The following is a 14,662-nucleotide window of genomic DNA, read 5'->3' on the forward strand; positions in this document are numbered from 1 at the left end:
GAACAGATGAGGTTGGCCTCTGCCCAGCCTTGAAGCCCTGATCTGTAGAATCCCACCTTCTGAACGGTAGTGTTCACCCCTCTCTCTCACTGTCTCTAGGGGTCATTCTTGTACTGTCCTACTGAGGCAGCATGATGCTCAGCATTATGGATTGCAGCTCCTGTACCAAGTCAATAAAAAGCAGCTACCTGCTTGATAAAACAGCAAAACGGGTTTTGAAAGATCAATTTTATTTCTGAAATACTTGGAAGGTCTAACAAAAAGAGGAGCCCATCAAAAGCAGAGAGAAGTATGTTAACTCATAAAATAACGAATAAAATAAAGAGTTTTTACTGTTTTAAGAAAGGATAAATGCAAGTTAAAATGACACAATGAGCAAGTTCACGCATCAAGGGCCAAGTAATAACTGAAATTGTAATTAAAATCAACAGCCAGGTAAAGCAAGCAGAAATGTGTATTCTTCTGATTAATATGATTTATAATAATAATATATGTATATAAATGATAGCAAGATCACATATAAAATGTAACCATCCAGATGCATTCATTCAAAGTAAGCATTCAAAGGCAAAGCAAACTGAAAAAATAAAGGTTCTTGGGAAAGACCTTGTTTGCTACTTGCCACACAGTAATTATTTTACTTTGAATAAGAGCAGAAGAAGAGGAGAAGGTTAATCTTGCAAACACAGCATGTGATTGGTTTGATCTCTCTATTACCATGATCATTAAATGTAAGTTTCACGTTTACAATAGGGGACATTCTTATGTTTTTAAACTAGTCTAATCACATTTAATCTAAAGCTAATCCCATTACACACACTCTGATTGCTGGTGTGTTTTATGCTGTTCTTCTCTCCACTACTAGTTTCCACAGAGCTATGATGTTTTCCATCTTCAGGTCTCCAAGTTCTCTGAGTGGATTCAGCAGGCGCTTGATGCACTCATCATGCATCTCCTTCCTCTCCAAGAAACCCGTAAATGTCTCCATGATACTGTGTTATAAAAGTGAATAACTGACATTACAGCAAAGCCCCAGTAAACTGTGCAGGATAAACATGTGGAAGATGGAGGGATAGATACAGTCTATCAAGGAAGGAATAATAACTATATATGTAAAAAAACAAATCTATGCTGTAAAACATAGCATATTTAAATGTGAAAAGCATGACTGACATAAAAGGAAGTATCATTTTTAGAAAATGTGAAACTTTCAGTCATGATATCTAAATATACAACAATTTTATGAGTCAAAGAGGAAATAAGTGAAGGTAAAATGAAATGATAAAAATACAATATTCTTACGTCCAAACTGGCTTAATTTCATTCATCTCCATGTTCATTATCATGTCATGAAGTTCAGTGATAAACAAATCAATGTTTCTAAATCTTGACAACTGAGATGCCAGTTCATTCATGTCTGTCTCGGTGAGGCGAATGTGAAACTGTTCATCAATCATGTAAAATGGATTCTGAAACAAAAGTGAGATCAAGATCCAGTGAATCAGATTCCTTTTTAGTACAAGATCTCCAGGTTTGAACTTTACATGACTTGCAATATGTGCCGTATGATACCCAGAAAGAGGCTTTAAAGCCACAGAGGGTGATACTACAGTGAACCTTCTAACCCAATGATAAGTAATAAACTGACCAGTTGGAAGCAGACCAAACCTGCTGCCGGCTGACAGCACTGATACCATGGCACTGCTGAATTCATGAATCTGACTGGTCAGACGTGTCATTGCTTTTCTATAACAGTACACATAACCTCAGCTAGGTGCATCACAACAGTGAATTACCTGTGGTCAGTGACTTCATACCAAAATTATTTACTGATGTAATAAGCTAGTGTATATATACACACATCTCTTTGCCTCTGCTGCAGTACATTTTAAAAACATACATGGCCTGGCCTGGACGGCATTGATCTTTGCACAGGTGTTTTTGCGCATTGTGGGTTTTGAACACTTCTTTATCCCATCACTGGATGTAAGCCCAGTACTTCATTCATAGCATAGCATTCATGGCAGGTAACTTTAACAGATTCAAAAGGATTGTACAAGGAGTTTTATGGTCCGGTCAGGTTGGGGAGCCTGCACTGGTACAGCCACACCCACCACATCACAAAACACCCCGGGATCCCAGTTGCCGACCCCCCCCCCCCCCCCCCCCCCCAGGGTGACACACAGCCCAGTCCCACCCTCCATAAATGCCCATCTATCTGCTGCAGCCAGGGGTGATGTGGGTGTCCCCTCGGCCTGGTCCAGCCGTTTGGGTCCTCAGCAATGAGATCATTGATGCTTCCATGTCCCATTCTCGCCAGTGTGGGGAAGCAATAAAAAAGGCCAATAGGATGTTGGGGTATATCTCCAGGTGTGTGGAGTTTAAGTCAAGGGAGGTAATGCTAAGATTATACAATTCCTTGGTGAGACCTCACCTAGAATATTGTGTGCAGGTTTGGTCACCATATCTTAAAAAGGACATTGTGGCCTTAGAAAAGGTGCAGCGTAGGGCCACAAAATGATTCCTGGTCTTAGAGGAATGTCATACGAGGAACGGTTACTTGAGCTAAATCTGTTCAGTCTCAAGCAAAGGAGACTGAGGGGGGACATGATCCAGGTATATAAGATTTGGAGCAGCGTGTGGCTCTGTGGGCTAAGCCTGTGTGCCTGTAATCAGAAGGTTGCAGGTTCAAACCCTGCCTCAGACTGTGGGTCCTTGAGCAAGGCCCTTAACTCCCAGCTCCCTGGGCGCCGCTACGGGTGGCAGCCCTTCGCAGACAACTTCCTCTATGAAAAAGAGCAAGTTGTGGGAGGCGTAAAGACAATTTCCCTACGGGGACAATAGAAGTATCGATTATTATTATTCTAACAGGTTTGGATGCTGTTCAACCAAATAGTTACTTCAGCATTAGTTTAAATACACAAACTCGTGGCCATAGGTGGAAATTAGCGGGAGAACATTTCAAGCTGGATTTAAGGAAGCACTTCTTTACACAGCGCGTAGTCAGAGTATGGAATAGCCTTCCTGATAATGTAGTGCAAGCTGAATTCTTGGGTTCCTTTAAATCAGAGCTAGATAAGATTTTAACGGCTCTGAGCTATTAGTTTAGTTCTCCCCAAGCGAGCTTGATGGGCCGAATGGCCTCCTCTCGTTTGTATAGTTCTTATGTTCTTATGTTCTTATCACCCTTAGGGAATCGCGCCACATGGCCGTAGTGCCGTAACTGGAATTTTTTATTCAATTATTTTTCATTAATCCTAGAAAATTAAATACCAACTCAAAATTGTCTCTTTAGGTGCAGTATATATACATAAAATACATATTTATATTATAAATATACCTGTACATCTATAATGACATATTATATGGAAATACCGAGCTCTATGCAGGCAGGACACAGTGCTTTCTGAACGTAATCGCTGAAAAATCGATTATTTGGATGATTAATAAAAATACCTGCTTCATCTGAACAAGGATCATGGACCTCCGTGCTGACAGAACTTCCCAAAGGGACTGGATATGCTTCACTCTGCTCGACTGCAGAACCTGAGTCAGACCACAGTGGCATGTCAGTAAAAGCTGTCAGTAAAGGATAACATTGATCTACTATCAATATCACTTAATATCTCATGAAAAATAATGGGTATAACTCGTTAACATCTGCAGAAAGATTAACTAATTCATACATTTAATGTATTTAATGTTTTCATATTTAAAAAGTGCCATATTAATTCCAAGACACTATTCCAAATTATGTAATTAACTTTTTTGTTACTTTTATTGTGGAATATCACATAAAAATAGGTTGTGTTATTGCTGGTCTCTACCGGCAGACTTAAACGCCGCGCTCCATCCTCCATTCTCAGTTCCTTCTTCATATAGTCCACCAGCAGCATGTCTGGATCTCCAAATGACAACTCCAGAAACCCAATGGTGATTTTCAGAGTGGAAAGTGCCTCAGAAATCTCATCAAGGTTTTTGAATTCATTCATTATGTAATTCTTGTTGTCTGTGTTCAGTGGCTCCTGTGAGGGACGATTCCATGATCAATACACAGACAGCACAATTTAATTCTAATAGGATTTTACAAGAGAAGCACGTTTCTGTACTCTGAATGTTATAATGAATAGGGGGAAAAAATTATCCATACCAAGTTGTCTTTTGAGTTGTTGAAGAAGAAATGCACCCCTTTCATAGGATTTAAGTCAAATGACGGCATAGTCTGAAATATGAACATATAATGATGAACAATCCATCTGGGTCCATATTCCGTAACCATGTTTATGTTTGTAATTAGTTTATTTTAGATGACATAGAAAGTGTTACCTAAAATTTAACTCTAGCTTCATATCTATAGGGGTAGTACATTTTTTTTTTGAGTGTTCGTTAGGAGACTTTACTCACTGTTAAGTTAATACATGGTTTGTCAGTGATGAAACGCTTCACCAACAAATTCTCCAAGGTCTTAAAGTTATAATTTGTGCTCTGGGTTCCATCGTCATTGAATGCATAGTCAGTGTTTGATATTGCAATTTGAAGGAAATCCTCCTCAGGATTGCAGATAATTACATGGAAAGGCTTCATTTCCTCAGTTTTGATTTCTCTGCGTAATAATTAAAAAAATATATATCAAATGTATATTACAATTACTAATTTATTGTCTGAAAATTATGTGAATTTTTCAGTCCATAATCTACAAACTACACATTACAAAATATCTAGATAAATGTATTCTCTTATTTTCACTTACCCATTTCCCTGAGTTTCAGCACTGGAGATGCAGTCATTCTGTGTTTTGATGAGGAACTCTGTAATCCAGCGGGTTATGGACTGATCGCTGGGCAGGAGATCAAGAATATTCAGATTTTCTGTGGTTCTGTGTTCCAGGTTGTCTGGAATCCTCTCATCTGTAACACAAATTGCACAATGATTGAAATGATTCCCAGGCACTTTTCCTAATGCAGGTTACATCACATGTGTTTTTTCTCCATTTTCCAGCTCAGATGGATAATGACAGCGCCTTAGTCTAAGGAATAACATATATTAGATTTCCTGATTATATTATATTCTTCGAATGTGTGCCTGCAGTGTCACCAAAAGGCTTTGCAGTGCATGTCAGTGCAAGCCGGAAAAGCAGATGACTTACGACTCTCCTGTAAATAGTCCCAGATTTTCAGCAAGATCCTGACATGTTCCGAAAAGGCTGGTGCTTCATCTAAACATACATGTAATGCAAATGAAAAACAGTCATGTACATGCTTACTGACAAAGGAAGCTGCCCATACATGCTACCGACCAGGAGAGAGCAGACTGCACAGAGAAGGGAGCTGCTGAAGCCCCTTGGCTTTTCCTGTCAGTGCTACCACTCACTGTACCTGCTGAAGCCCCTAAGCTTTTCCTGTCAGTGTTACCACTCACTGTACCTGCTGAAGCCCCTTGGCTTTTCCTGTCAGTGTTACCACTCACTGTACCCGCTGAAGCCCCTTGGCTTTTCCTGTCAGTGTTACCACTCACTGTACCCGCTGAAGCCCCTTGGCTTTTCCTGTCAGTGTTACCACTCACTGTACCCGCTGAAGCCCCTTGGCTTTTCCTGTCAGTGTTACCACTCACTGTACCAGCTGAAGCCCCTTGGCTTTTCCTGTCAGTGTTACCACTCACTGTACCTGCTGAAGCCCCTTGGCTTTTCCTGTCAGTGCTACCACTCACTGTACCTGCTGAAGCCCCTAAGCTTTTCCTGTCAGTGTTACCACTCACTGTACCTGCTGAAGCCCCTTGGCTTTTCCTGTCAGTGTTACCACTCACTGTACCCGCTGAAGCCCCTTGGCTTTTCCTGTCAGTGTTACCACTCACTGTACCCGCTGAAGCCCCTAAGCTTTTCCTGTCAGTGTTACCACTCACTGTACCTGCTGAAGCCCCTTGGCTTTTCCTGTCAGTGTTACCACTCACTGTACCCGCTGAAGCCCCTTGGCTTTTCCTGTCAGTTCTACCAATCACTGTACCCGCTGAAGCCCCTTGGCTTTTCCTGTCAGTGTTACCACTCACTGTACCCGCTGAAGCCCCTTGACTTTTCCTGTCAGTGTTACCACTCACTGTACCAGCTGAAGCCCCTTGGCTTTTCCTGTCAGTGTTACCACTCACTGTACCTGCTGAAGCCCCTTGGCTTTTCCTGTCAGTGTTACCACTCACTGTACCCGCTGAAGCCCCTTGGCTTTTCCTGTCAGTGTTACCACTCACTGTACCCGCTGAAGCCCCTTGACTTTTCCTGTCAGTGTTACCACTCACTGTACCCGCTGAAGCCCCTTGGCTTTTCCTGTCAGTGTTACCACTCACTGTACCCGCTGAAGCTCCTTGGCTTTTCCTGTCAGTGTTACCACTCACTGTACCAGCTGAAGCCCCTTGGCTTTTCCTGTCAGTGTTACCACTCACTGTACCTGCTGAAGCCCCTTGGCTTTTCCTGTCAGTGCTACCACTCACTGTACCTGCTGAAGCCCCTAAGCTTTTCCTGTCAGTGTTACCACTCACTGTACCTGCTGAAGCCCCTTGGCTTTTCCTGTCAGTGTTACCACTCACTGTACCCGCTGAAGCCCCTTGGCTTTTCCTGTCAGTGTTACCACTCACTGTACCTGCTGAAGCCCCTAAGCTTTTCCTGTCAGTGTTACCACTCACTGTACCTGCTGAAGCCCCTTGGCTTTTCCTGTCAGTGTTACCACTCACTGTACCCGCTGAAGCCCCTTGGCTTTTCCTGTCAGTTCTACCAATCACTGTACCCGCTGAAGCCCCTTGGCTTTTCCTGTCAGTGTTACCACTCACTTTACCCGCTGAAGCCCCTTGGCTTTTCCTGTCAGTGTTACCACTCACTGTACCAGCTGAAGCCCCTTGGCTTTTCCTGTCAGTGTTACCACTCACTGTACCTGCTGAAGCCCCTTGGCTTTTCCTGTCAGTGTTACCACTCACTGTACCCGCTGAAGCCCCTTGGCTTTTCCTGTCAGTGTTACCACTCACTGTACCCGCTGAAGCCCCTTGGCTTTTCCTGTCAGTGTTACCACTCACTGTACCAGCTGAAGCCCCTTGGCTTTTCCTGTCAGTGTTACCACTCACTGTACCTGCTGAAGCCCCTTGGCTTTTCCTGTCAGTGCTACCACTCACTGTACCTGCTGAAGCCCCTAAGCTTTTCCTGTCAGTGTTACCACTCACTGTACCTGCTGAAGCCCCTTGGCTTTTCCTGTCAGTGTTACCACTCACTGTACCCGCTGAAGCCCCTTGGCTTTTCCTGTCAGTGTTACCACTCACTGTACCTGCTGAAGCCCCTAAGCTTTTCCTGTCAGTGTTACCACTCACTGTACCTGCTGAAGCCCCTTGGCTTTTCCTGTCAGTGTTACCACTCACTGTACCCGCTGAAGCCCCTTGGCTTTTCCTGTCAGTTCTACCAATCACTGTACCCGCTGAAGCCCCTTGGCTTTTCCTGTCAGTGTTACCACTCACTTTACCCGCTGAAGCCCCTTGGCTTTTCCTGTCAGTGTTACCACTCACTGTACCAGCTGAAGCCCCTTGGCTTTTCCTGTCAGTGTTACCACTCACTGTACCTGCTGAAGCCCCTTGGCTTTTCCTGTCAGTGTTACCACTCACTGTACCTGCTGAAGCCCCTAAGCTTTTCCTGTCAGTGTTACCACTCACTGTACCTGCTGAAGCCCCTTGGCTTTTCCTGTCAGTGTTACCACTCACTGTACCCGCTGAAGCCCCTTGGCTTTTCCTGTCAGTGTTACCACTCACTGTACCAGCTGAAGTCCCTTGGCTTTTCCTGTCAGTTCTACCACTCACTGTACCCGCTGAAGCCCCTTGGCTTTTCCTGTCAGTGTTACCACTCACTGTACCCGCTGAAGCCCCTTGGCTTTTCCTGTCAGTGTTACCACTCACTGTACCTGCTGAAGCCCCTTGGCTTTTCCTGTGAGTGTTACCACTCACTGTACCCGCTGAAGCCCCTTGGCTTTTCCTGTCAGTGTTACCACTCACTGTACCCGCTGAAGCCCCTAAGCTTTTCCTGTCAGTGTTACCACTCACTGTACCTGCTGAAGCCCCTTGGCTTTTCCTGTCAGTGTTACCACTCACTGTACCCGCTGAAGCCCCTTGGCTTTTCCTGTCAGTGTTACCACTCACTTTACCCGCTGAAGCCCCTTGGCTTTTCCTGTCAGTGTTACCACTTACTGTACCAGCTGAAGCCCCTTGGCTTTTCCTGTCAGTGTTACCACTCACTGTACCCGCTGAAGCCCCTTGGCTTTTCCTGTCAGTGTTACCACTCACTGTACCCGCTGAAGCCCCTTGGCTTTTCCTGTCAGTGTTACCACTCACTGTACCCGCTGAAGCCCCTTGGCTTTTCCTGTCAGTGTTACCACTCACTGTACCAGCTGAAGCCCCTTGGCTTTTCCTGTCAGTGTTACCACTCACTGTACCTGCTGAAGCCCCTTGGCTTTTCCTGTCAGTGCTACCACTCACTGTACCTGCTGAAGCCCCTAAGCTTTTCCTGTCAGTGTTACCACTCACTGTACCTGCTGAAGCCCCTTGGCTTTTCCTGTCAGTGTTACCACTCACTGTACCCGCTGAAGCCCCTTGGCTTTTCCTGTCAGTGTTACCACTCACTGTACCTGCTGAAGCCCCTAAGCTTTTCCTGTCAGTGTTACCACTCACTGTACCTGCTGAAGCCCCTTGGCTTTTCCTGTCAGTGTTAACACTCACTGTACCCGCTGAAGCCCCTTGGCTTTTCCTGTCAGTTCTACCAATCACTGTACCCGCTGAAGCCCCTTGGCTTTTCCTGTCAGTGTTACCACTCACTTTACCCGCTGAAGCCCCTTGGCTTTTCCTGTCAGTGTTACCACTCACTGTACCAGCTGAAGCCCCTTGGCTTTTCCTGTCAGTGTTACCACTCACTGTACCTGCTGAAGCCCCTTGGCTTTTCCTGTCAGTGTTACCACTCACTGTACCTGCTGAAGCCCCTAAGCTTTTCCTGTCAGTGTTACCACTCACTGTACCTGCTGAAGCCCCTTGGCTTTTCCTGTCAGTGTTACCACTCACTGTACCCGCTGAAGCCCCTTGGCTTTTCCTGTCAGTGTTACCACTCACTGTACCAGCTGAAGTCCCTTGGCTTTTCCTGTCAGTTCTACCACTCACTGTACCCGCTGAAGCCCCTTGGCTTTTCCTGTCAGTGTTACCACTCACTGTACCCGCTGAAGCCCCTTGGCTTTTCCTGTCAGTGTTACCACTCACTGTACCTGCTGAAGCCCCTTGGCTTTTCCTGTGAGTGTTACCACTCACTGTACCCGCTGAAGCCCCTAAGCTTTTCCTGTCAGTGTTACCACTCACTGTACCTGCTGAAGCCCCTTGGCTTTTCCTGTCAGTGTTACCACTCACTGTACCCGCTGAAGCCCCTTGGCTTTTCCTGTCAGTTCTACCACTCACTGTACCCGCTGAAGCCCCTTGGCTTTTCCTGTCAGTGTTACCACTCACTGTACCCGCTGAAGCCCCTTGGCTTTTCCTGTCAGTGTTACCACTCACTGTACCCGCTGAAGCCCCTTGGCTTTTCCTGTCAGTGTTACCACTCACTGTACCAGCTGAAGCCCCTTGGCTTTTCCTGTCAGTGTTACCACTCACTGTACCTGCTGAAGCCCCTTGGCTTTTCCTGTCAGTGTTACCACTCACTGTACCTGCTGAAGCCCCTAAGCTTTTCCTGTCAGTGTTACCACTCACTGTACCTGCTGAAGCCCCTTGGCTTTTCCTGTCAGTGTTACCACTCACTGTACCCGCTGAAGCCCCTTGGCTTTTCCTGTCAGTGTTACCACTCACTGTACCAGCTGAAGTCCCTTGGCTTTTCCTGTCAGTTCTACCACTCACTGTACCCGCTGAAGCCCCTTGGCTTTTCCTGTCAGTGTTACCACTCACTGTACCCGCTGAAGCCCCTTGGCTTTTCCTGTCAGTGTTACCACTCACTGTACCTGCTGAAGCCCCTTGGCTTTTCCTGTGAGTGTTACCACTCACTGTACCCGCTGAAGCCCCTAAGCTTTTCCTGTCAGTGTTACCACTCACTGTACCTGCTGAAGCCCCTTGGCTTTTCCTGTCAGTGTTACCACTCACTGTACCCGCTGAAGCCCCTTGGCTTTTCCTGTCAGTTCTACCACTCACTGTACCCGCTGAAGCCCCTTGGCTTTTCCTGTCAGTGTTACCACTCACTGTACCCGCTGAAGCCCCTTGGCTTTTCCTGTCAGTGTTACCACTCACTGTACCCGCTGAAGCCCCTTGGCTTTTCCTGTCAGTGTTACCACTCACTGTACCCGCTGAAGCCCCTTGGCTTTTCCTGTCAGTTTTACCGCTCACTGTACCCGCTGAAGCCCCTTGGCTTTTCCTGTCAGTGTTACCGCTCACTGTACCCGCTGAAGCCCCTTGGCTTTTCCTGTCAGTGTTACCGCTCACTGTACCCGCTGAAGCCCCTTGGCTTTTCCTGTCAGTGTTACCGCTCACTGTACCCGCTGAAGCCCCTTGGCTTTTCCTGTCAGTGTTTCCACTCACTGTACCCGCTGAAGCCCCTTGGCTTTTCCTGTCAATGTTACCACTCACTGTACCCGCTGAAACCCCTTGGCTTTTCCTGTCAGTGTTACCACTCACTGTACCAGCTGAAGCCCCTTGGCTTTTCCTGTCAGTGTTACCACTCACTGTACCCGCTGAAGCCCCTTGGCTTTTCCTGTCAGTTCTACCACTCACTGTACCCGCTGAAGCCCCTTGGCTTTTCCTGTCAGTGTTACCACTCACTGTACCCGCTGAAGCCCCTTGGCTTTTCCTGTCAGTGTTACCACTCACTGTACCCGCTGAAGCCCCTTGGCTTTTCCTGTCAGTGTTACCACTCACTGTACCCGCTGAAGCCCCTTGGCTTTTCCTGTCAGTTTTACCGCTCACTGTACCCGCTGAAGCCCCTTGGCTTTTCCTGTCAGTGTTACCGCTCACTGTACCCGCTGAAGCCCCTTGGCTTTTCCTGTCAGTGTTACCGCTCACTGTACCCGCTGAAGCCCCTTGGCTTTTCCTGTCAGTGTTACCGCTCACTGTACCCGCTGAAGCCCCTTGGCTTTTCCTGTCAGTGTTTCCACTCACTGTACCCGCTGAAGCCCCTTGGCTTTTCCTGTCAATGTTACCACTCACTGTACCCGCTGAAACCCCTTGGCTTTTCCTGTCAGTGTTACCACTCACTGTACCAGCTGAAGCCCCTAAGCTTTTCCTGTCAGTGTTACCACTCACTGTACCCGCTGAAGCCCCCTGGCTTTTCCTGTCAGTGTTACCACTCACTGTACCAGCTGAAGCCCCCTGGCTTTTCCTGTCAGTGTTACCGCTCACTGTACCCGCTGAAGCCCCCTGGCTTTTCCTGTCAGTGTTACCACTCACTGTACCCGCTGAAGCCCCTTGGCTTTTCCTGTCAGTGTTACCTACCGCTCACTGTACCCGCTGAAGCCCCTTGGCTTTTCCTGTCAGTGTTACCACTCACTGTACCCGCTGAAGCCCCCTGGCTTTTCCTGTCAGTGTTACCACTCACTGTACCCGCTGAAGCCCCTTGGCTTTTCCTGTCAGTGTTACCACTCACTGTACCCGCTGAAGCCCCTTGACTTTTCCTGTCAGTGTTACCACTCACTGTACCAGCTGAAGCCCCTTGGCTTTTCCTGTCAGTGTTACCACTCACTGTACCCGCTGAAGCCCCTTGGCTTTTCCTGTCAGTGTTACCACTCATTGTACCCGCTGAAGCCCCTTGGCTTTTCCTGTCAGTGTTACCACTCACTGTACCCGCTGAAGCCCCTTGGCTTTTCCTGTCAGTGTTACCACTCATTGTACCCGCTGAAGCCCCTTGGCTTTTCCTGTCAGTGTTACCGCTCACTGTACCCGCTGAAGCCCCTTGGCTTTTCCTGTCAGTGTTACCACTCACTGTACCAGCTGAAGCCCCTTGGCTTTTCCTGTCAGTGTTACCGCTCACTGTACCCGCTGAAGCCCCTTGGCTTTTCCTGTCAGTGTTACCACTCATTGTACCCGCTGAAGCCCCTTGACTTTTCCTGTCAGTGTTACCACTCACTGTACCCATAAATTCATGAAAGGAGTTATTACAGTACGTCTGAACAGTTAGTGTTTTTTCCTTTAATTTGCAATATCGTTAAACCAGTTTCATCCAGGTTTAACCTTTAAAAACACCATCGAGTACAATTGACATATCAAGCTTCAACACTAAAAATATGGTATGAGAGAAATACATAAAATGTGCCTTATGTATTTAAAAATGTAAAAATTTGTATTGTATATCACAATGATATCTATGCAGATATTCTTACTTTTACATTTTTTGCCTCATAAATAATATGCATACAGTAGATTTTGACAAATTATCATTGTTATGTGTAATGTACTAATATGTTCTTGGTCACAGTGTAATGAAACTTGTAACTTTTTAAAATTTATAGTTTTGCGCAGTAGGTGTTTTGAGGAGGGGTGGGGGGGGGGGTTACCATTCCTACCATTGCTACCATTCCCTTAACTCATCACCTCTGCAACCTACTGCCAAGACCCCCTCCATTCTACAAACAAGTAAACCAGCTTCCTTTCATTCTAACAACCTAAGCAGTTCTGTTAGTCTGCTATATGACTTTATGGTCGTGTTTCCACAAACTGTGCTTGATTTGTTGAACAGTATTTCCATTTTAAGGTTACTCATTCAAATCTGGTCATTGCATTTCCATAATTACATTGTTTATATTCCGTTATTTTGTGTTTGTTGTTTTTGTTAAGTGTAATGTCTGTCTTATGTTAGTTGTAGTGTTAATTAGGAATAAATTCATGTCTTTTACACAACTTCAGCCTCCGTTCATTGAGTGCTCACAATAGTCCTGCCTCTGTACGATCTGGCTACTAAGCTTTGAAACCTCAAACTCGCCTGAAATATCACGAGACTCTCTCTCATTGGCCGTAAGGGGAGCTTCGCTACCGATCGTTTACATTACCTGGTGATGCGGCTCGCTGGACGAGCCTTCTAACCCAGGTTACTAAGCCATACTGGTAACTTGTGAATCCCATGTAAGTCTCACATTAACCGACTCACAGGGATTCGCAATTGAGTTTGGAGGAACCAGCCATTTGGCATAACAATTAGTTAATAAACATCATTAAATAATATTAATTAAAGTTTAATTAATTTCAGAGCATATTGGTGGAGATATTAAAATTTACCTGAGCTACGAGTAATAATTCCTACACAACCCAGCGGCAAATTAGAGACTGGTGTACTTTTCTCACTAACCTGGTTATCGGGTAATACACCAGGCTCAGTGGTCAATCTGCAAACGCACTACATCTACCGTGTGGACCGTGCAGCAGTGTCCGAAAAGAGAAAAGGCAGCGGTGTTTGCATTTACATCAACAACAGGTGGTGTTCAGATGTTCAGATCGTCAGCAAGCACTGCACAAATGACTGAGAATTTCTGCTGCTGAAATGCAGACCTTTTTATCTACAGAGGGAGTTCACTGCTGTTTTTCATACTGACTGCTTACTGTTTGAAGGATGGAACTTCTTAATCTAATATGGATGGGATTATGGGACCAAATCAAATTCTTGCAGGTTTGTTTACCCTCACATAATTAGATATTTCACACACGTTAAGATGTCCAGAAACAATGTACTTTTTACATTTTACTTCAGTGTGCATGTTGATTGGTTGTGTGTAGTCAATTGATTAGTTGTGTGTAGTCAGGGGTGTGCCCTGATTGGCTGTCCCCTCCGTAAAAAATGGAACAAATTACCTATTGGTTATGTGGGCATATATAGTATACTATATATGGTAAAATGTGAGGTACCTTCATCCAGGCTCTTTCTGAACTCTTCAATGGACACTTCTCTCCATTTTTGTAAGTCTTTGTATTGGAAGAAACTGACCAGTTTTTGTTGTAAATTCAGGATCTGAGGTAAATATTGTATTTTCTGTATATGGCCATGCTAAAATAAAAAGAAAATACATTCCATTGGCAAATGATTAAACCAAGTAGAAATACAAATATTAAACCATATATAGAAATTTAATCTTTCTTATAAATATATTGTGATTCATCCCACGTTAATTATTAATAAATGTTTTGATAACCCCCAAAATAACATATCCATGGTACCGGATAAGGAAACATGTTGTAAAGATGGCTACAGTAAAAGTTGGAGCATGATGTTTGAAGACTTCCTACAATTGGATTGTTTTCACTTTACCAAATGCATTACAAGTAATATACCTTTTTGAGAAGTTTCAGGAGGATGGGGTGGTTTTTCTTGCCATTGTCCTGTTCAACTAGATGAGTCAGGAGTTGAATGCTGAGTTTATGCTCAAATTTCCACATTTGAGGTCGAGTAAAAATGTTGGCCGTTTGGTAGTCTTCCAGCTTAGATACTTGTGGATATGTAGATATGTAAATATGTAGATATGCATCTGATAGTTTTTCATCAATATTCTGGAAGATAATGATAAACAGAAACTAAAGATCATGTAGTTACACTCCTGGTAGCAGGACAAAATAAATAGGTATTCTATAGTGTATACATATTACTTGTTTTTCTGAGAGTATATACATTTTACATGCTTTCATTAATCAAAGCATTTTCCTAAATGCT

General features: G+C 45.0%; 1 protein-coding gene across 1 annotated transcript; it reads right to left on the reverse strand.

Moving 5' to 3' along the window:
* Positions 1–213: 213 nt before the first annotated feature.
* LOC125722177 (E3 ubiquitin-protein ligase rnf213-alpha-like) lies at positions 214–14,510 on the reverse strand. Its single transcript, XM_048998363.1, has 10 exons — positions 14,287–14,510; positions 13,864–14,002; positions 5,147–5,215; positions 4,751–4,907; positions 4,405–4,603; positions 4,151–4,222; positions 3,828–4,025; positions 3,457–3,546; positions 1,303–1,469; positions 214–992 (listed from the first exon to the last, which is right to left on the reverse strand). Exons 1-10 carry the CDS (start codon positions 14,389–14,391, stop codon positions 839–841), a joined length of 1,350 nt encoding a protein of 449 aa, XP_048854320.1. The 5' UTR covers positions 14,392–14,510; the 3' UTR covers positions 214–838.
* Positions 14,511–14,662: the final 152 nt, after the last annotated feature.

The sequence above is a fragment of the Brienomyrus brachyistius genome, unplaced genomic scaffold (assembly GCF_023856365.1).
Source record: "Brienomyrus brachyistius isolate T26 unplaced genomic scaffold, BBRACH_0.4 scaffold37, whole genome shotgun sequence".
Classification (NCBI taxonomy): Eukaryota; Metazoa; Chordata; class Actinopteri; order Osteoglossiformes; family Mormyridae; genus Brienomyrus; species Brienomyrus brachyistius.